The sequence below is a fragment of the Corvus cornix genome, chromosome 4 (genome assembly GCF_000738735.6).
Source record: "Corvus cornix cornix isolate S_Up_H32 chromosome 4, ASM73873v5, whole genome shotgun sequence".
In the NCBI taxonomy this organism is placed as follows: Eukaryota; Metazoa; Chordata; class Aves; order Passeriformes; family Corvidae; genus Corvus; species Corvus cornix.
In genome coordinates this window covers 30,761,025-30,782,132 of record NC_046334.1, presented here as the reverse complement: position 1 = coordinate 30,782,132, position 21,108 = coordinate 30,761,025, and the positions used below count along the sequence as shown (strand labels likewise).

The 21,108-nt window shown below is 38.8% G+C and overlaps 1 protein-coding gene across 1 annotated transcript in view; it reads right to left on the bottom strand.

Moving 5' to 3' along the window:
• Positions 1-257: 257 nt before the first annotated feature.
• PPA2 (inorganic pyrophosphatase 2) overlaps positions 258-21,108 on the bottom strand; it is a 34,548-nt gene continuing 13,697 nt past the window's right edge. Inside the window, 8 exon segments of the mRNA XM_010411701.3 lie at positions 258-444; positions 1,482-1,521; positions 5,995-6,064; positions 7,069-7,154; positions 8,943-9,070; positions 16,616-16,742; positions 18,094-18,180; positions 20,502-20,621. Coding sequence (XP_010410003.2) covers positions 416-444; positions 1,482-1,521; positions 5,995-6,064; positions 7,069-7,154; positions 8,943-9,070; positions 16,616-16,742; positions 18,094-18,180; positions 20,502-20,621 — 687 coding nt within the window. The 3' untranslated portion in view covers positions 258-415.

Genomic DNA, 21,108 nt, shown 5'->3' with positions numbered 1-21,108 from the left:
TTGACTTGAAACAGATTACAGTTAGGGTGGCCAGAAAAGCCCTGAGACAAAAATTAGCACCATCTGCTCTGCACCCAATGGCTTGATTATTCCAGAATCTGGAGAACAGGGTTGAAGACAACTTATCTCTCATCTCATTTGGTATGCTTCATGAGTGGATAAGCACAGTTCTGGAGTTCTGAGATTCAGAAACAAGCAAGCAAGCAAGCCCCTCCTCTTCCCTCTGCTCCACCCTACACAGACATAGAAAGGAAACATTCATTTTGTAATGGCAGTGTTTATTTACATGAGAGAAGGTTTACACAAGTTGAAAGGTTGTTTCAACAGGAATCCAACAATCAAGTGCTTTTGCCAGTCTTCAAAAAAAGGGATGACTTTTAAGATTTGATGATGCACTTTCAGAAGACCTTGATGATCACTTGGGAAAAAAGTACCAGGAATCAACTAAAACAAACAAAAAAATTACAAGAGTGACATTAGTTCTATACAACCAGCCATACACAAACACTTGAAAAAACAACATTCTGCCCTTCTAGCTACCTTCCCTCCCATAACAATACTACTGTGTCAGCTCTATCCCCACCCTGTGAAAAGCATGGCCTCAAAATCGTATCTGTTCATTTTAACAGTTTGGCTGAAACAATCCTGCAACAAATTACAACATTGTTGTGACCATCCCTGGAAAACATCAAGGATCAGGCAGATTATGTTCAGTTGTCTGTCAGAGGTCTGAGATCTAATACTTTGGAAAATAAATGCTATTTATTGGCATGCCATATAAAGGCAAATGGAATGCAACTTGCTTTCCCATGACATGGGCTACACAGATGTTGCTTCTCAAACAGTTTGGAACTCGGCTCATGACTAAGTTTAACTTAGTATTTCTGTAATTCCCTCCATCTCAAAAAGCACGTATGTCTTCTCTATAGTTCTTGCCAGTAGAAAAATCTTTTTTTAAAGTAATTAAAACTGAAAATGTAGGATGCATTCTTATTTCTTAAAGAAAAACACATGTTCTGTTAACATGAAAAATAGTCGTAACAGTGAAAAGATAAAATTTTGTCTTTAGAACTTACACTTGAAAAGTAGGTAATGGTTATGTCAGTTTTAGGAAAAGGAGCTATTTATTTGGTTAGTTAGCTACTGTTAGGAATAACAAAACCTAAGGCAAAGCAACCTATCTCCTTTAAAAAGGATAAATGTGATGCATTTGCCTTGCACAATCAGTAAGAGAAAAATTTTGTCTTCTTATCTTTTTTTGTGGACTACACTTTCACTCGAAAGTAAACTTCTCCCACAAACCATCTATGAATTTCTGTTCATGTTCCATTTAACAGAAGACAGGCAATACCATACGACAGGATGTAACTTCTATCATTTACATACACACGAAACTGCCTTTTTTCAACAAAACAGTTTTCATGTCAATTTTTAAAGTCAGCAATTAAGAGAAGTCACATGACATCTAAGAAAAAAGATACCTTCTGGGGAAACAGAATCTCCATTCATAAATGCTGGTGCCTAAAAAAGAGAAAAAAAAAAAAAAAAGAAAGGGAAAACCCCCCAAACCAATATATCAGTATTTACTTAAGGTTTCACAGACAGCACCCAAACTCAAAGGCATTTTAATGCTCAAGTCAAGAGATATTAACAAAACCAGAACTTTCTGTTGTCCCCCCAGGGCAATATTCTACCTTGCAGCTTTCTCACCCCCATTCTCACCCCCACTGTACAAATTTCTTTGTTGCTCATAAATGACAAAGCAAGCACATGAACGATGAGTGACAGATTGAGAATAACAGGATTTGTTGTTTACTAACTGCTGCACAGTTACTACACATTTCACTATCAGGTATGCATGTGAATACATACACACACAATTTATATTAAACACACGCAAACAATTTAAAATAAAAGTGTGATGATACTCTTTTACAATTCCATTTCAACAGAATAATTCAGTCCTCTGGAAAGTGACCATTTGTTTTAAAATTCAGGTCTGGCATTTCAAAGCTGGATATGCCACTATTCGATCACAGTAGTGCACAGCCTGTCTTGTCCTGTAACTTAAAAGGCAAAATTAAAGATGCTTTTAATGTATCTGGAATCACCCTGCCGCACGATGAGGAGGCAACCATTTTCCACTGTCCTTCCTTAGCACAGCAGCACTCGGGCTGAGCTGCACTGATGTGACACAGCCTGCCTGCATCTGAGCACGCACAAGGCCCTGAACACTGAAGAGCAGAACAAAGCCTGTGAGGAGGGAAGGGAGAAGCAGGATTCTTCTTCCCCATTTACCCAGGGTAATTACCAGCACAGGGGGGCTATGTGACTGGTCTGAAAGGAGGTACCAGTATGACAAACATAACACATATCACCAGACTATCCCTTCTCTTTCCAGCAAAACCCAAGCTTTATTTCATAAGGCAGGGAGAACCAGGGGTCGCCATGTACAAGCAGATGCCTGCCACTTCTGGGATAATTCCTCAAAAAGCTTGAGATAAGGACTCAGTATTTTCCTACCAGGGCCAGATCAAAATCCCATCCCACTGAACCAGCAATCTCTTCACTACACAACACTTTCATCTGGAACACCATTTAAAAGCCAAATAAATGAATTCATTAATAAAAATATACTCCAGACTAACAACCCCACCAACCTTTTGTTTCACGACTGGCCACTGTACAGAAAATTCTACCTTTACTAAATCCCAAATGGAAATGTCCTCACAGAAAGCATGTAGGGAGAAAGGCAGTCAACCAACTTTCCTGCTTAGATCTGAGTTATTCAAAACACGTTAGTAAATATACAGATTCAAATTTGGTTGGAGATTTTTTTAAATTATCAGGAAAAGTCAAATATTTTCCCCTGTAAAACACTGTTCTGCTTTTTCTCAAAAGAGACATCATCTAGCAAAGCTTTCCTAGTTCACTTTCCAGTATTATAAGGAGAGAATTATGTGATGAGTCTGAGAAACACTGCTCTACTAACTATATATAGATTGTCTTGGAGATTTTCCAACTTCCAAAGTCCTCAGCAGCTTCTTCACAGAGCAAGCAATTCTTAGGATTAATATTAAACAAAGGCTTGGCTTGACTTGACTGGTCAGTTTTACAGATGGCAACACTTAAAAGCCTGAAATAAACAGTGTATCTTAGCACTAACACATTCATCTACAAAGCTCTATTCCTCCTGGGTTTGTGTGCAACATATACTGGAGCTGAGACAGAGATGAAACAACTTTCAGAGCCTAGAGAACGTGAGAGATTTTCACCATGTAGTGTTAAAATTCAACGAGATTTGTAGTTGCAGGGGTCTGGTGTAATTTTGGCTGGTTCAAAAGTTCCGTATGTACTCTTATTATATGCACAGACTCTCTTCTATCTCTTTGGAACTGACTGGTCATGGCAATTCACCTGCTGTGGAATCATTCTTAGTTTGCCCCCAGTACAAATGACAGTACACATGCCAACCATCTAGAAACTTCACTCAGTGGAGTGGAAATTCCCCAACCCAGACAAGCCGTTCTAGTTCCCCATCTGTAAAGTAACAAAAGGTCAAATAATTCTGAAATCAACTGGACTATCTTGGGAACTACCCAGTCAAAATCTATAGGAAATTCTGATTAGTACACACTAGATAAGCATTTGGTAAGGATTTGAATGTTTTCCATTTGGTTCTGTTACAGTTCTCTTGCTCACCATGAAAACTGAGTATTGCCTTTTTGGTGTCTTCTTTGGGGTTTTCTTGTTTTGTTTTTTGAAAACTCAATATATCTGATTTAAGGTAATTAAATTACCAGCTCAAAGGTGCTGCAACTAGAATCTGGAAAAAGAATTGTAGGGAACCAGTTCTCACTGCAGAAGTATCTCAGAAATTTTGCAGTAGCTGAAATACGTTTCTCACTGTACTGCATACAAGATCTCTGCTTCAGCTTTCGTTATTTTGTTTTTATCCAGGAGCTAATAGATGGATATAAATGAGAAGAAAACGTATCTGCTTTTAGTTTAAATTTAAAAAAAAACAACAAAAACCCAAACAAAACCCCCTGCAAACACAGGCAGCTTTCATTTGAAATCACCACAGCCATTAAAATTCTGCAGCCAACACTCACGTAGTTACACTTCAGTGTGAAAGAGATGAATGTCTGACAACCAAAGCATGCAGTGTAGTGTACTAGACAAAAAGATACCTGCTTAAAATGTGTAAGTCAACTTCCCTGCTTATATTTAGAGTTCAACTGTCCACAGTTCCTATTTCAAGGCCATTTTACTTTTTTTCGTGCTTGCAGATTGGCAATTGCATGCAGCATGAACAGTATTTAATAGAGTATTGCATATTTTCCCTGTCTGGAAAGCACCAAGAGGCAGCACCCTGCAAAGACGTAATTAAAATACTTAGACTGAACTGAAACAGAATGATGGAAAGGAGAATGTGGAAACAACTTCACAAAAACACTATCATTTAAAGAAAAGAAGGTGAGGCACAAAAAAAGACAGGAAGTGATACTATTTGATTAGAAGGGAAGCTTTCATAATAAAAAAGGCACTAGTTTGATACAAGGTATCTATTTTATGAACTGATTTTACTAACTTCCTCCCCTCCCCAAAAACCACTGGAAAAAAAAGATTTGTTATTGAGAAACAAAATAAGGCATAGTGCTGATTTAGTAATTATTTACCCTGTATGCCTCAAAGTACAAAGAGCAGAGAATGCAAAAGGAAATACTCCTTAGCACATTTGTCACCATTCAAATACACTTGGATTTGAAGTTTTAGGTGCATTTAAAGACTCATTAAAGTTATCGTAAATTTGAAAGTACAGAGGAGGTAAATACTTGCTTATAGCTGTGACTGACATGTCTAAAAACATATTTGAATTCCAAACTGAGTTTTTCTTTCATTTCAAACTTACAGTTTCATTAATCAATATTCACAAAAACCACAGAGGTAGTTTTAAAGAAGTGCTCAAAGCAAGGTATCTGAATAGGAAAAAGTTTGGTCTGACACATCTTTATGACTTAAACCAACATTTCTTTGCAACTGACAGTCTTATTTGCTTGTGACAAAACAGCATCCAGGACAACACGTTCTTACTAGAAATGCTGTTGGAATGTTAACTGCACAGACAGTGGATGGCGTGTCCTTTGACACCTGAACTTGCATCATTACCTGTGACTGTTGAGGCGAAACACTGGGTGCCCTGGCAGCCACGCACATGTGCAAAACACCTGCTGCACTCATGTGGTCACGAGTACAGGCTCAATCACAGCGTATGTTACAAAAGGGAAAGTAATACTTGGGGGCACTTTTCTCCATGTAATTTCCAGTAACCTTGCTTAATTTCTGGCATCCAAACTAGCATATTTTAAAATGGAAAAAATTCTCCTCCACTAACATTTGCACATGAAAGCATCAAACATGCAGGACATTTTTCTTGCCTGAACAGGAAAGCTGCATGTTTTAAATTTTTGTTAATTTTCAGAATATGACAGGTATTCCTTAAGAAGCGTTCAAATAAGCATCCCTCTCTCCTACAGCATTGCATTTAATTATGCAAGTAGACAAACAAAGGATCTGTTTAGTGATTAGGGACTACAGTCAGCTAGTCAATGAGTTCTGACACTGGGTGGTAACTCATGGCAACAGGGGAGACAGAGAAGACAGCAGGCTAGATACAAAAACAGCGGTCCATCTTGCTATTCAGGATCAGAAGAAATAGCATTGCAGAGGGAGAAAAAAAAACAAACAAAAAAAACTCCACCAGAACAGTAATGAATCTGCCAGAAAGCATAAATGGACCACTGCAATGAAAGGTTTATATCACAATGCTTACATTTCCCTCACAACCTTTATGCTCCTCCTTTTACTCAAATTTTTGCTTAAGGACCATTTCGGTTCAGCTGCTTTATTTCAGTTTTGGAGCTCTGAATAATCTTTTCCAATTAATCATTTAAAAAAAAGAGGGGGTGGAAAAAAAGTAAATATCCTTACTGACTGCACAATCGATCGGGCATCCTCATCACTGCAACAAAATGGGCTACCACTCACCAGAACATTTGTGCTGAAAAATAAAATTAAAAACATGCTTTATCAACATCAGTGGAAAAGAGCCACACACAATTAAGTACTTATGGAAAAAAACACCATCACATATAGGGCTCAGAAATGTGTATCTGCAAGAAATAAGGAAGCCAAAACCACAAAGTAATGCTGGAAGGAACAGGTGTGTGGAAGGGTGTTGTTTCTTTGATCTTGAGGAGGTGTCTAGGCTGTGTATTCTGTATTAATGCAAGCAGTGCTCATACTCAGTGCTTCTGGCTGCTAGCTTGGGTACAGTGAATAGAACCACAGTCAAGAAACTAAATGCCCCCAAGAACTCAGCAGAAATAAACTGGCACTTCCCAAGGGAGTTGAGGAACACCTAGATGGCTAGCAGAGATGATGTGAGGTATACCCCATCTCTTGTGCCTTGAAGGATAGCCAGATTCTGTGGCAGATCGTGGAAGTAACAGCATGTTACTTCAGCAACCTACCTGCAGTATCTAATAAGAAGGAAAAACAGGCCAAAATTCTGCTCCTACATAAAGCAGCAGATACCTGTAGTATTTCCAGACAAACTCTGGCACCACATCCTTTGCAGAAATGTTTCCCTATGAATCTATATCCTTTCACACTGAAAATGAGTTTGATCATGAGTTTTTAAGGTCCTACAGAATAAACTGCACGAACTTCAACTCCCCAAAGCAACAGAATGAACAGTGATAAGAGGACCAAGATTCTCCCAAAATGATTCTGAACAAACACACTGGGGTCATTTCCCAAATGCTGAAGTAATGCCACATCGATGTAATCAATATATTTCTGGAACCACTTACCAGTAAATCATCATCATACAGGGTGCAATTAGTCAATCATGCTCTATTATCAATTATCAATCAAACCCATGAGTCTTCCTGTCATCTCAAATTGAAAAAAAATCTAAGCAGTTCATGGACAGCTGCAACATGTTGAATAGCACCAGTACTAGCACAATATGAAGAGCAAGAGATGTGGCTGGATACTTACCACTTTATAGTACCTCCATCAACTTTTTTATGAAGCAAAGCTTTCCAGTGTTCATGGGTAGATTTAATAATTTCAACAGCAAAATCCTAGTTTATGACAAGGAAAGTTTTGTAAATTAAAATGTTATTAAACAGAAAAAAACCCATAGTACTAGTTTATTAAAACATACTATTTCACATATTTTAAGGCACCTCCTTTAAGGCCTCATTAAATTTCTGGAGAAATTTACACACTTTTTATGAAAAGAAACAAACTTCACTATTTGTCAAATATACTGGCAACACATTCAGGACTTTCCCTCAGTCTGCAGCCAGAAAACACGAGTGCTACATGAAAGAAATGAAAACAGCACTAGATGCTAAGGAGATCCCTACCGCTATAGAAAACTGTACCAGGCCCTAAATGGGATCAAGTGTGTGAGCTATGACTCCACCCTTACAGATGCAGGTCAGGGTCAGAGTTAGGGTTTCCCCTCTAGTGGCAAAGTTTGCATTTACTTCATTAATGCCCAATCATATACCTAAGCATTTGCAAGAATGTAACATGTCAGCTGCTTAGCAGTTTCTGCTTCTTTAAAATAAAAATAATATTTGGGGTGGGGTTGGGATGAGAAAGCTTCCAAAAATTAAAAGTAAAATAAGCCCTCGGTGTCCAGATGATGACTGCTAGACTTGCAAAAAGCTGCCAACTGAACATTCACATTTGTTAACAAGGAGTGACTTGGAAAAGTGCCACTGGAACATTGTGAACTTCACCAGAGCTGCTGGAGCACAGCCACAGCCGCCTCGCCACATCCTGGGTCTCTAGAAATGCTTGAGAATGATTTAAGTGCTCCAAACCAGCTATCTCAGGGCATTTAGTGCCACCAGGCTGAACTCCAATGGCCTGAGAGGGATACGCAGCTCTACTGTAACTCTACAGAGCAGGAAAACCTCTAAGAGCAGTTCCTGGGAGAACAGGGGAGAGATCAGGTTATCAAACCTTACAACTCCACATCTGATTGATTTAAGAGACAGTTTTAGTGCAGAGGGGACTCAGGGCATTTCTTTAACCAGACAAAACATGTAAAGTTGCCTGTGCTGGTTAGAAGGCATTATGTAACTTTGATAGCACCCTGCAAGGCAGAACTGGCTGACACATGTACATCATTCATGAGCAACTTGTGGTTCTCTGCCAAGAATAATCTACACAGAGTGTGCAATACACAGGTTGCAAAGCAATTTTACTCAAATCACATCCAATTTCTCTGGAAAATCCAGGTATTTCCTTCAACGAGATCTATTCCCTGGTCCAATCTCCTTTCAAACACTGGCCATTTTTACTGTAGTTTAAAAGACATTAGTTTTTTTCTAAAAAAAAAAAAAAGGGAAAATAATTTTTCAGCCTTCAAGCCAAACGCTTCAAATGTTTTTACACAGAATTACCAGAAAAACGTGTACCTTGAGCAAATACCAAAAATGAAAAAACCTGCAACCCATTGTCTTAAACTGCATACCCTTAAAAAAAAAGTCAGAAAAATTTACCAATAGGACTGAAAGAACACCTGAAAACACAAACTGTTCATTATTCTGACATGGAGAATGAAAATGCTTTGAAAAACACCTACACACACACAGATGCATGTGCAAATCTCATCAGGATTAGGGCTAAATGGTTTTTTTTGCAAGCTTTCTTTAATGACCTATGCATTTTCCCTGAATAAAATGGAAGGCAGCAAACATTATTTAATCCTAGCCTAATAAATTGTATGCAAAAGTCTCTCCTATCAAAATTCTTTTTGTTAAACCTCCTCCTTTAACATTCCAAAAATTCTAGGATGTATTATAGAGGCCACGTGATAGAATGATGCATTTTTAATTTTGCATTATCTTCACCTTGTCTTTAAATTCTCCATCAAAAGCAAAGTGATTTTCCGGTTTACCATCAGGGACTTTGTATAACTGAAACCAGTCAAGTGTAGCCTCAAGATAACCTGGTTTGTGCTTCTTGAGATCATCGATATCTGCAGGTTAAAAAGATTTTAAAAATAAATAAATAAGGACTGATCATTTTTACTCACAGGTTTCATAACATCAATTTTTTAAAGTTTCCTAAAGGATCTGCAGCAATTTGATTTCACTGAGTACTTTCAAAGTCATTAGTAAACTTTATTACATTAGCTGCCCATAGTTTGCACCTTATGGTTTCATGGTTTCAGAACCACACTAAGCAGGTGAACCAGTCATCTCCTGCCCTTCATTAATTAAGACCCAAAGGTACAATGAATCAAAGGACCATATTTGTGACAGGAGAACAAAATTCCATATTTATCTCAGTAGGTACCTCTTGCAATACCTAGGTTATTCACTGAGGCATTTCTTCCCTCCAGCAACTGCAGGGGCTACAAGCATTTTTTGATAATGAAAAGAATAGCTATAAAAACAATTTCAACACATGGATCTTTAAACCAGCACCTCTAAACAAAATACAGGCTTGACTTGTCAACCTTATATTAAAAGGCATCCTTTTGCTCACATAGTTCCAAATTCATCCCCTTCAAAACAAGACAGACACATGCCAGGATCTCTAAACGTTAACTTTACTGATAACCTTGTGGTATCTGCATATTCACAGTCATAAACAATTCTACCTCTACCTCTATAATCCCAATGCAGAAAGATGTGACAAGACACAAAGAGGAATGTATGCCATTTATGGGACACCCTTGTGAGGCAGAGATGAACACTGCCATGGTGTGTACAGAGAGATGAAACATCACAATCATTCTGCTTGAAGACTATCCTGCCATATTAACAATGCAGTTTGGGATCTTACACCCTTTCCTGCTGGGCATATCAATTTTTAACGGGCTGTCCTTTGAGACCACCACCACTTCTGTCACTTGCAACAGCGTGGTCCCATCAACCCCTTGACAAATTAACTCTCTGGCAACATGTTCACATGGAAAAGCTTTCAACACTTTTGTACTTATTTTGATACAATAAAGGATATTGTCCTTCCCGGAAGCCACATAATTTGTAACTGGTGTAATCTTCTGTTTCCTTTCCACAGTCACTTCTGATGGAAACGGGAGCTTTTTACTGCTGTAGTCTACCAACTACTTCATAACCTCACTCTGCTCAGGCCACCTTCCATGGTGCTGCTCTCCTCTAGTGTTTTGCAAGTCACTCACTCATGTCTCCCTTCCTTATTCCTTCTTGCTCTCTCAATATTGCTTGGTTACTTCATTATCTTCTCCCACAGATATGCATCACTTAATGGCATCTGGTTGGCAGTGATTTCTGCTAAGATACTCTTCTGTCTATCCAGTCCTATAAAATCAGTTGCTTAGTCCATGGAATTGATACCTAGTCATGTGCTTCCCACCTTTAAGTGCCTAAATGTCTTCTTAAAATTTCATTGTGAACCTGAACAAGTACATTAAAGTATTTCTGAAGAGAACAGCAAAAGAAGAGAAAAGGTCTTGTGCTACAGACCATTCAGTTCTCAGCAGACCACCAAGAGAGATGATATGTAGACTGAACTGGGAGGCCAGACCTATGTGAGAAGACATTCTGAGTGTTAACAGGCATGTCATAGATGCCACTCCCAAATTCCACTCTATTACCACTACCCAAAGAATAAAATATAAAACCTTGAAGAACCCTATGTACATTTTTGCTTTTGCACACACTTAACTGGGCTACGTGTTTATGGACTCAGAGTAAAACACATTTTGAACTTGGCTGCTGGCCATCTGTCTGTAGGAGATCAGGGAGTTTCACTGGCAGAATCCCAGAAAAAAGCAAGGCCACATAAGGCTGTGCTAGAGGCAGGTCTTCTAGTTGGAATACATATTTAAGAGCACAAGAAGCTTTTCACTAGGGTGGGTGGGCGAGACCAACCAAGAAGGAATGATTTAGAAAAGGGTGGGATCTTGGTTGGAGGCAGAATGTTTCATTTGGGCACTAATAAAACTGCAGCTCCACTTCAAATTAGCTTCAGGACTCCAATGTATCATCCTGTTCTCTCCAAGCAAGAGAACATTCCTCCTCCAACTTGAGCCCATGTCATCTCCTCCTCTTGTGAGGTTTGAGTTCACAATATCTAACACTTGTTGAAGAGACAGTATCGCCTCAAGTCTGTAAAACAAACCAGGCTGCTGCAGCAGTTTCCTCGGCTCCCAGCAGTGGACAAACTCCAGACCTCCATCTCCAGACACTACTTAAATTCAAGCATACTTTCTCACACTGCTGCTCCTTTTTCTGGTTCCAAACGCCTCTCCTAACTCTGCTTCTCCATTCCCCCTACTTGGTTATTTGCCTTCTGCTCCCATAAAAACTGTTCATCAAGTGCTTTACAGTCTACTAACTGGCACATGGTACTCCTCCATCTGTTGTCCCTTACTTACAGGTTTTATTTATACTTATTTAAAAGGACTCAAATATTAGGATAGGCTTTGGGACAGACTTCCATTATCTCCTTATGATGGAGACTCTATCTTCATGGATAGAATCATCTCCCTGAATTTCACACTCTCTCTACTGGAAAATACCTTGCCTAAGTAAAATTACTAAACACAATCAGACTACAGCATTATATGGATGCCGTATATTCTGGTTTTGAGGACTTAAGAAGTGGGGCATTGGTTGCTTTTATTTCCTGGGTTCCTTGCAAGTTATTCTCCTTCATCCCTATGCTTCGCTATTCTTTACTATAAAGGAAAGCTACTGAACATCAAATTAAATTCGAAAGCTTGAATTAAAAAAAAAAGACTCTAGAACATCTGTATTATAATGGAAGTTGGTGGTAAGCAGATTAAGAAAGTGCAACAATGCAACAAAACAAACCCCCAAAAAGTATCAATGCTGTTGCTGTCAAGTCAGCACATAATACAAAATACAAGGAAAACAGAAGCTCTTGCATCACTCAACAGCCACCTCCCCAGTTCACTGAAAGTCACCATAGAAAAACTCGAAAGACAGTTTGTCTTCCACTGAAATCTAAACAGCCTCTTTGGGATATCGGGGGGAAAGGAGAAAAACCACACTCAGAAAAGAGAAATCAAGCAAAGAAAGTAAAAGAAAAGATCACAATAAGCAGTACACTCATTTACTACACTAGTATCTATAGAAGACAGCTACAAATTATTATGATTTTTAAAAAAGCAAACAACTTAGATGTCTTTCCTGCAACACTGTTAAGACACTTTTTTCTGACCTTGACTGCTTATCTTCCCTTAGTGCTATGTACTCACACTGATGTCGAAAGCGGCAGGTTTGGGAGCAGCAAGCATGTACATGGCCCAAAGCAGTTTCATCTCTGCCAGCAAGCCCTGCTCCAAGTGGCAGAGCAGAAGGTCAGGCTCCCGCAGGTACATTATCAGCACATACCCACGGGGCTCTATGTGGGAATTTCTCTATACTGCCTGTGTACAACCATAGGTCTCATTTTTCTGGACACCAAAGTTAAGCACCCAGGGTTAAGAAGAGACAGCAGATCACATTAAGCATTGCAGTTCAGTGTCCATAAGGAAAATCTCCAGAGGCTGGCATCAAGAAGTGCTGCTAGCTCTCTGTCAAGGGAGTGAGCCAATGTGAATGCAGATCCCAATTCTAGCTGGCTTTACAGAACAGAGCAACAAAAGCATTTGTACAAAACTACCATTTTTAGTACAACAGATGCTGCTTCTTGCAAGCAAAGCTAAAACAAGATGTTTGCAGCAAGCTTTCTAAACAAGGTCTGTGGGAAGAGAGGACATATGTTTTTAATAACATCTTATAAACATTTACAGGAAGCGGCAGCTACACTCCATATAAAGGCATTTGGTGTATTATGTGCAGGGGGTAGGAGGGGAGCCTTGGTACAGCTAATTAATTTCTTTATACTGAGCGCTTACACAAATCCACAACAAAGGTCTTCTGGGTCTCTGCTGCTTCTCTGTGAATAAACACACTCACATGCAAAGGTCTGTAAAAATATATGGTAGAAAATATCAAATATGCCTTAGTTTTGCCATTTAGGGTTTGATCACTTAACCCTATCTTGAGATGCGTATTGTAAAAGCAGCATGGCAACACAGCGCAGTTAACTGCACCAGTGCCAGCAAATGGCAGCACAATAAAGCCAGCAGACATCACCAACTGCTGTTGAATATCCTGGCATCTTTCCAGTGAGCAATGGCAGCAAAAATGGCTGCTAAGATTCCAGGCCAGTAAATCACCTCCAAAATGCCATCCAGCATATACGATTAGTCCAATTTGCTGAAGGAGGGCAAGATGACCTTTTGAAAGTCAGACTTCATAAGCTGCTTCAAACACAATTCCTGCTTCAACTGTCAGTGATTTTTAAAACCTCTTGTCCAATATGACGATGCCACATACATTTAGATCAAATCACAGCACAAAAGTGTCACTCATTCTTTCTGACCTGAAACTAGTAAAGCACATCAGATATACAAGTGAACTCCAATATATCAAATTCAATCCCATCTATGAGATAAGCAGACAAGCAACCTTTCTACTCCAAGAATTTACTTCTCCTCCTGCCTATTTTACAAAAAAAAAAAGCAACAATAAAGAAAGCAACCAGGCCTATTACACCACCAAGATTTAGTGTTTCAGTCTGCAAGGAGCTTTTAGGTCCTTTCTCAGAGTTGCTTGGTCTGAAGTTGCTCTGCTGGTCCACTAATAGCCATCTGCCTAGCAACTGCCTGAGCAGAAACACAACAGCCACAAAGACAGATCTTATTGAAATAGGTAAGTCTGAAGACATCCAGCTGTAGTCTAAAAGAAACTTTCTCACACAGGTATCTGCATCTGACATACAGCTTGTATTTGGTGAGAGACTGTCCCCGAGCCCACCAGAATTAAGTGCTATTATTTCAAACAAGTTACCTTACAAAGCCAGTCCAAGAAGATGCTAAGTCCCTGCTACTCCTACTGATGACACAGTTCCCACTTAAACAGGTGCTAAGCATTGCTCATCATTCCTGGATACTGTCACTGTAAACAAGAGTTTCTCACTGCTCTGTGCGAAAGAGAGAGTTCTAGGCAGGGTTTCCAATTTAAGCCAGTATTATCAATAAATGCCTGCATGACACAGTCCAGTGGAGTGCTATGAATAAACAATGAGAAGGACTCAGAAGTTGTGACTTCTCAGTTCTGACTTCTGTGAAGTCTCAGAAAAATCAATTGTACTTATGAGAACGATCATGATCCCGGAAGAAGAATATCCCAGGTACCTGGGGTGTGCTTAAAGAGCAAGACGAGTTAACACATGGTGTGGGCTCAGGATGGGGTTTGCAAGTAATCACCACTCTGGTGTCTCAGAATTATCTTTTCCAAATGTTCACTGGGGGCTCTGCGCATACTAAGTTGAAAGCAAATGTGATGATTCTCAGTCCAGTTGGAAATGTTTAACAAATGATACAGAAGTGACTGGACAGGATTAGAAAGCAGCACTTAGCCTCATCTTCCCCAGGAGGCCACCTCCGTAACACAGCAGCACATCAATTACTGAGGGAGAGACCGGTTTTATCTGTAGCTGCCATCCCTTTATGCTGAAATAATTAACAACTTTGGGAAGGGGGAAAAACAAGTATAAAAGGACATATTGTACTGCCTGCTCCAACAGATTTGTTTGTTTTCAGACTGAAGAATGATTGCTGTTAAACACTGCAAGCCAGTCATGTTTTCTGAAAGCAGATGGGGGCTTTTTTTCTCCCCCTTTCCTTTCTTTTGTAAATCTTGGGCTGCAACTCCAATCCCAAAGGGAAATCATATTACACTGGATAAATGTTTCTACACTTCTCTGTATCTCAGGATAGTTCTCTTCTTGAAGTTTTGTACATATTCCTGATAAGAAATGCACACAGGAATCAACTACATGCAATGGTTTGCCCATTCCTCCCACTTCTTTTTCTTTTTATTTTTTTTTTAAAGACTAAAGGTCTTACTCCTCCCCTCCCAAATAAACTAAAGCTGTAATAGAGTTGAAATAAATCAGTCATTACCTGGGAGAAAAAACCCAACCAAACCAACCAAAACACTAGAGAGAGCTTTCAAACACAGACAGTTAACCCAATATAATAATAAATAATAAATAATACTGGAATAAACTGCCACAGTTTTGCCCCTACTTAGTAGACTCTTTCTGAATTCTTTTATCCACTTTTCTGACCACATTCTCTCAGAAATTGCTAGGGAGAAAAGGTAAGTCTTTAAGCAGAACAGTGTCTAGAAATGAAGTGCTAATCACTTTTAAGTACTGACACTTATATTGCATTTTGCTGCACATTACAGAGTAGTTTAAATTGATACTGACATTAACAGCAAGCTATTACTTACTCTTTCCTTAAGCTGACCTTCTTAATCTCTAACTGTCAAAGTAGTTAAAGAGTCATAAACACTATGTAGTAATTCATCTGCCCAATGATTTTAATCAGCATCAACCCAAGAGTTTCCTTTTCCTCATCTCTTCTTGTCCCCTTCTTTCCCCACAAGTCAAGTATTATCCATGTGAAAGCAACCTGCAAGAAAACTGAGAATGAAGGGCTAGTCCAGTGACATACTTTACATTCAGAAACCATGAAAAAACCTCAATAGCTGAGAAACACAATTCCTTAAAAAGCTACTGGATTGTTCTATTCCTACAGAAAGGCCATTCCACACCTTGGTGCTCCCTACAAACAAAGAGCAGGCTCTCATTGTACGTACCTGATGGTATATATGGTTTTCGGTCTCCTAACAATCACTTTTAGACAAACCTCCTCACTTAATTCTCATGATTCCCAGTAATATTCCATTTGAGGAAGCAAACTTCCATTTATCCAGAGAAAACCTGCACTTTACCTGTGCTGTAAAAACTTAACTTCCTGCAGTTTTAACACATCTGCAATCAAAGTTACACCTCGTGTTACTTGCATGGACACACTTTAGTATTCGAGCTTCATTTGGATACCAGAAGAATGATCACAGGGAGGACAAGTCTGAGCAGGATATTTCCCCCTGCACAGCTAGTCATCATCAAGGCTGATTAGGGTGAGCTGCATTAGCAGTTTACTTTGCAAATTTTCAAGCTAAAAGGTGAAACCTGATTGCTCATACTAAGCAACAAACTTTGGAAGCAATCCTCTTAAAAGTGGAAAGACATTGGAAATGCCTTTTCAGGATGAAACACAATGCCTGCAAATATAAAAGGAACAAACACTTTCAACAAGGAAAACAGTAGTGTAATACATAATGTAAGTGGGTAAATAGGCACTATTACACAGGAGATAAGCTTGTCACTTTTTTGGAGGTCACTTTCTAAGGCAGTTGTGCTTCAGAAGTCAAAAGAATTTCTGCATGACGTCCTCTTGAAAATCCAAGCAAACCACTTTAAAAGTTTAGTGTGAAAGCACATATGCCCTCCTTGAAGGAAGCACCTGACTTAAACAACAACAAAAAAAGAAAAGTCTCGCCTTTCCACTGTCTGCCTCTTCTTATCCTGGGTGGCCTAAACTCAGGTACCATTCTGCTGTGCAAGTTTCTGACATAACTGCATTAAGAAAGACAAAAATACTTGCCATGGATTTTCTGAGCTTCTGGGTCATCTGCACTGATGGCAATTATCTTCCAATCTGTCTCTCCTTCATCAACAAGACCTAAAACACCCAAGACCTTCACCTGAACAATCTCACCAGAAGAACGAATCTGAAACAGAACATAACGCCACAAAGATTTGGAAAACAACACACAGAATTTCTCTTTTACCTTACAAAAAAAATACTTTTACATTTTTGGCCAGCAGCCTATAACAGAATTGCAAGATAGATCTGCAAACCCAGTATACACCTATTTAGTATTCCTAGCCTTTCTCCCACCATTACTATTCTCCAAGCCTCAGCTCTCCAGCCAGCATTTATTTAACTAGACAAGTAGCTAAAAATGTCTTCCTTCCCTTTTACCCCAGTTCCCTCACACTTTCTTGGTCTTCCCCTCACGCTCCAAGTCAGAAGTGTCTCTTACTCATTTTTAAACTTCTTCCTGTCCCTTGACTCTCTACTTTTTCAACTCATGGTCCTAATTTCTCTCCTGCTATTCCTTCCTCTGGACTCCACAGAGGAAGGAATATAAATCCCAATATAAATACACAGCACTCCCCCAGAAATACCATCACAACAATTTTTGCATTTTCTTAGGAACCTTCTCCCTACCAGATAATATTGCCTTTTTAACTCTTTCTGGATCCCTTGAAATTCATCTTTAAGTTTCTTACCCCAAATAAAGTCACTTTTACTGAAGTCACCAGTTAAATTTCCCCTTACCTAAATATCCTATGAGATCCCTCTTTCAAACTCACCCATTTCATAACCCCATTTTTGATACACAGTATCACTCCATTCTTTGCTGCCTCTAGATATGCAGAATTTTCTTTCCATGAGCTAGACCCTTCCTTTATACCTACTAATGGTGTTTGCTGCACCTCTTTTTCATCCATCCACTCCATGGCTCATAACTCTGCATCACTGCAGCAGGTTCCTGTCTTCTCTAGAAAAGAGGATCTACTTCTGTTTGTACTCATGAATAAACTCAAACTTACCTCCTTTGTGGGTCTTTGTAATTTTAATGTGCATGATGCTGTCTTATCTCCTCATCTTTCAGCAACCTATTCCTAGCTCCAATACTGCTAACAGGGAAAAAGGAAATAAATCTTTTCCTTCCCCAAAAATCTTAACCCTCGCCTCCTTCACCCAAAACTTACTGTCCACCCACAGAACTTCAGGATGCTGCTCTTTTATTTTCCCTTTTAACCAGTACAAAGACTTTACCAAATTCTACTTTTCTCCTCCTTTTTAAAAATCCACCATTTCCTTACCTATTCTCTCCTTAGATCCTCTATTGGTACTTCTGTCAGTCCCTAACACTATTAACACATTTTTTGATTTCCATCTGACCTTCTCTTCCAAAAGTTACTAGCAAATTATTATGTTAACCTTGATAAATTAAATTTAATTAATTAATTTAAATTTTATTTAATTAATTAAATTAAATAAATACAAACCTTTGAACCTATTTCACAAACGTCAATAGGATCATTATCCCCACAACATCCTGTAACCTTATCTGTATGGCTTGGATCTTCCCAGGTCTGCCGAAGGAAAGAGAACTATCAGTTACCAGCTGAACTGAAATTACAACTCGTCTTACCACTAAATTACAAAGATTAGTAAAAACAACAATAAAAACATCAGCTTTCCGAGAACAGGCTTGCTCAATGGAAGGAGAAAAAATAAACAGCCAGTGGACTGACACTGAGTAACTCACACCCAGGACAAGTGACATGAGGATTACTGAGGAAGTATTTTTCCTGCATCAATGACTCAACAGGTACACTTTACCCAACTGCAGTGATTAAGGCCTCAGAGGACCCTGAATATGATTTTTCTAGTTACTAGTGATAGTGGAATCAAGCTAAGACATCTTACAACTACATTTTTATTATACTTGTTAAATACCGTGATATTAACATAAGTTGTTTTCTAAAACATCTAAGCTTTGAGCTAACCACACTCCTACACATAGATTTGTCAGCACCCAATAAGCTATTTAAAGATTTTAGCTTTAGGTATGAAGTATTTCTTCATTCAGTATTTTGAGACATGTACATTCCAAAGGACAGTTTAGAGTTTAAGACTAAAGAGGCAAGTTTAAACCCCTGCTCTGAGCACTGCACAAGCAAGGAATCCTAGCCAAGTTATACTAACCTAATTACTAGACAAATACTTGTTTTTACTTTTACTGGCAAGTAATGAGTAACTCGTTCTACAGCTGAGAAGCTTTTCTGTTAAGAATTTTGAGTCCATCAAGTATTGTTGAAAAGATTCTAGAAAACTTTTTTTTCCAAGGAGCTATACTGCTGTCCATGATCATTACTCCACCTCAAACTTGCTCTTCAGAACTTCACTGATACTGGAAGGCAAAGCAGAATCATTATCAAAAAACTGATGAAGTGGAATCAAGAGAGAATTGAAACTTAATATTTCTTTTTCCAGTATTCTTCACAGAATCAACTAGGTTGGAAAAGACCTTGGAGATCATCAAGCCCAACCTATGACCTAACACCACCTTATCAACTAAATCATGGCACTGAGTGCCACTTCCAGTCTTTCCTTAAACACCTCCAGGGATGGTGACTCCACCACCTCCCTGGGCAATCCACTCCAGTGTCCAACCACTTTTTCTGTAAAAAAAATTTTTAATGTCTAGCCTGAACTTCCCCTGGCACAGCTTAAGACTGCGTCCTCTCATCCTTCCAAAGTGCTCTTCATTTAGGGCTGCATTACACCAGTACTACTCTTCTGCCCAGTCACACCTCTTCACCTCTAGGTCAGAAGGAAGGAATAGTATTGTTCTCTGGACAGTACAGCGACTTCTGCTACGATAGCAAATAATCTAATACAGTAAAAAATAAAAATGACACTTATGTTCAAGCCCTCCCTAGCTCACCAGGTAACAAGGGATGCTGAACATTTCTCCTGAGGAAAGTACTCTAAGTCCAAAATAAAGCACTTTATGCAGGAAAATATTTACATTTTCAAATAATTCTGGCTTTACACTAAGAAACATACAAATTTCAAAACATTAAATGGAATTGCTGGTTTCCAACTATACCTACTTGGAAACATTGTCTATTGACTAGACAAGAACTTCATTGCTGTATTCCAGCACCTGCCTAGTATCTCCTCTCCAGGGATCAAACACGTAAGCAGATTTTCAGGATTCAACTTTCACTGCTTATACAGTTAAGTGTAAAGAAAATAAATTACACTTTTCAAGCTCCATCATGTTCTTCAGTACTAATTTAAGTATGTGTTTTTCACAGAAAGCTTAAAACTTTTCATTATGCTCAAAATTTCAGCCATTGGTTGGGTTTGTCAAGGCTCAAAGTTTTGAATGCATCATGATCAGTAAAGTCTCACAGTTCAGAGAAAAGTTAAGTCAGGCAGCTGAGGTTTAATCTAAAAAAGAACAACCCTTGTGTTCCTCTTTGTTAAAGATATTAAGAAGTCCCAATTAAAATTTATGCTGCAGTACATGAAAATCCTAAATGAGTTTTTAAATAAATGCCTTGTTTAAGTAGAAAAGGTCTACTTGACAAAGTATTCTTGAATGGCAGACCATGACAGTTTAATTCCGTCACTACAGTACAGAGACACAGACTAAAGATTTGAGATTTCTTGATCATTTAACTCCTTCCTGAAAACACAGCACATATTTACTCCCACACCCAAATTCTGATCAAAATTTATGGACACAATAAAGTTCAACATAAAAAAAGATCCTAATTTACAAACCTATCAAAGAGAATCACCCCTCTTGCAGTTGATTTGCATTCAGGCAGTATCCAAGATTTACAAGGCAATTTACACAGAAGACAGAAAACTTTCACCATTATAACAAAAATGTTACCTGTGGGAGGGCACCATAATTCCATATATAACCCTTGTGAGGAAAGAGATTTGCCACATATCGAAGCTTGCCTTTCTTTACATCATGTTTAATGGGATTCAACGGCTCCTCAGTGGCAATCTAAGCAGATCGTGAAAAAGGGCATGGGGGTAGGGAGAGGGAAAGAGAGGAGGAGAATGTTAAAATGGAAAGCAATTCATTCCATACCCAGCCAGTGGGGAAGATCCATCTGGCAGCACATGCTTGTGGTTTGAGGATTATTAAAAGTATGATAACTTCACTCTGAATCTCAAGGGTCATATTCAAAAAGCAGCTTATTAAGGTATTAAATAATGCTGTAAAATATGCAAGAAGAAAATGAATCTAGAAGAGAAAGTAATAAATTTGTAAGGAGACTGTCATGGTCAAACATAAAAACTGAAAGGAACTTAAGTCAGAAGTTCTTGCACTGTATAGTACAAGTTCAACAGATGTGCAAATGGTGGCACAACGTCTTCCAACAACAGGGGCTTTGACAGCCACAGACAAAATTGTTCTTGCCCTCTGCTTGTTGCTCTCCAGTTGCAAACATCCCTTCTTTCCATCACCTCTCAGCATACAAATGCCT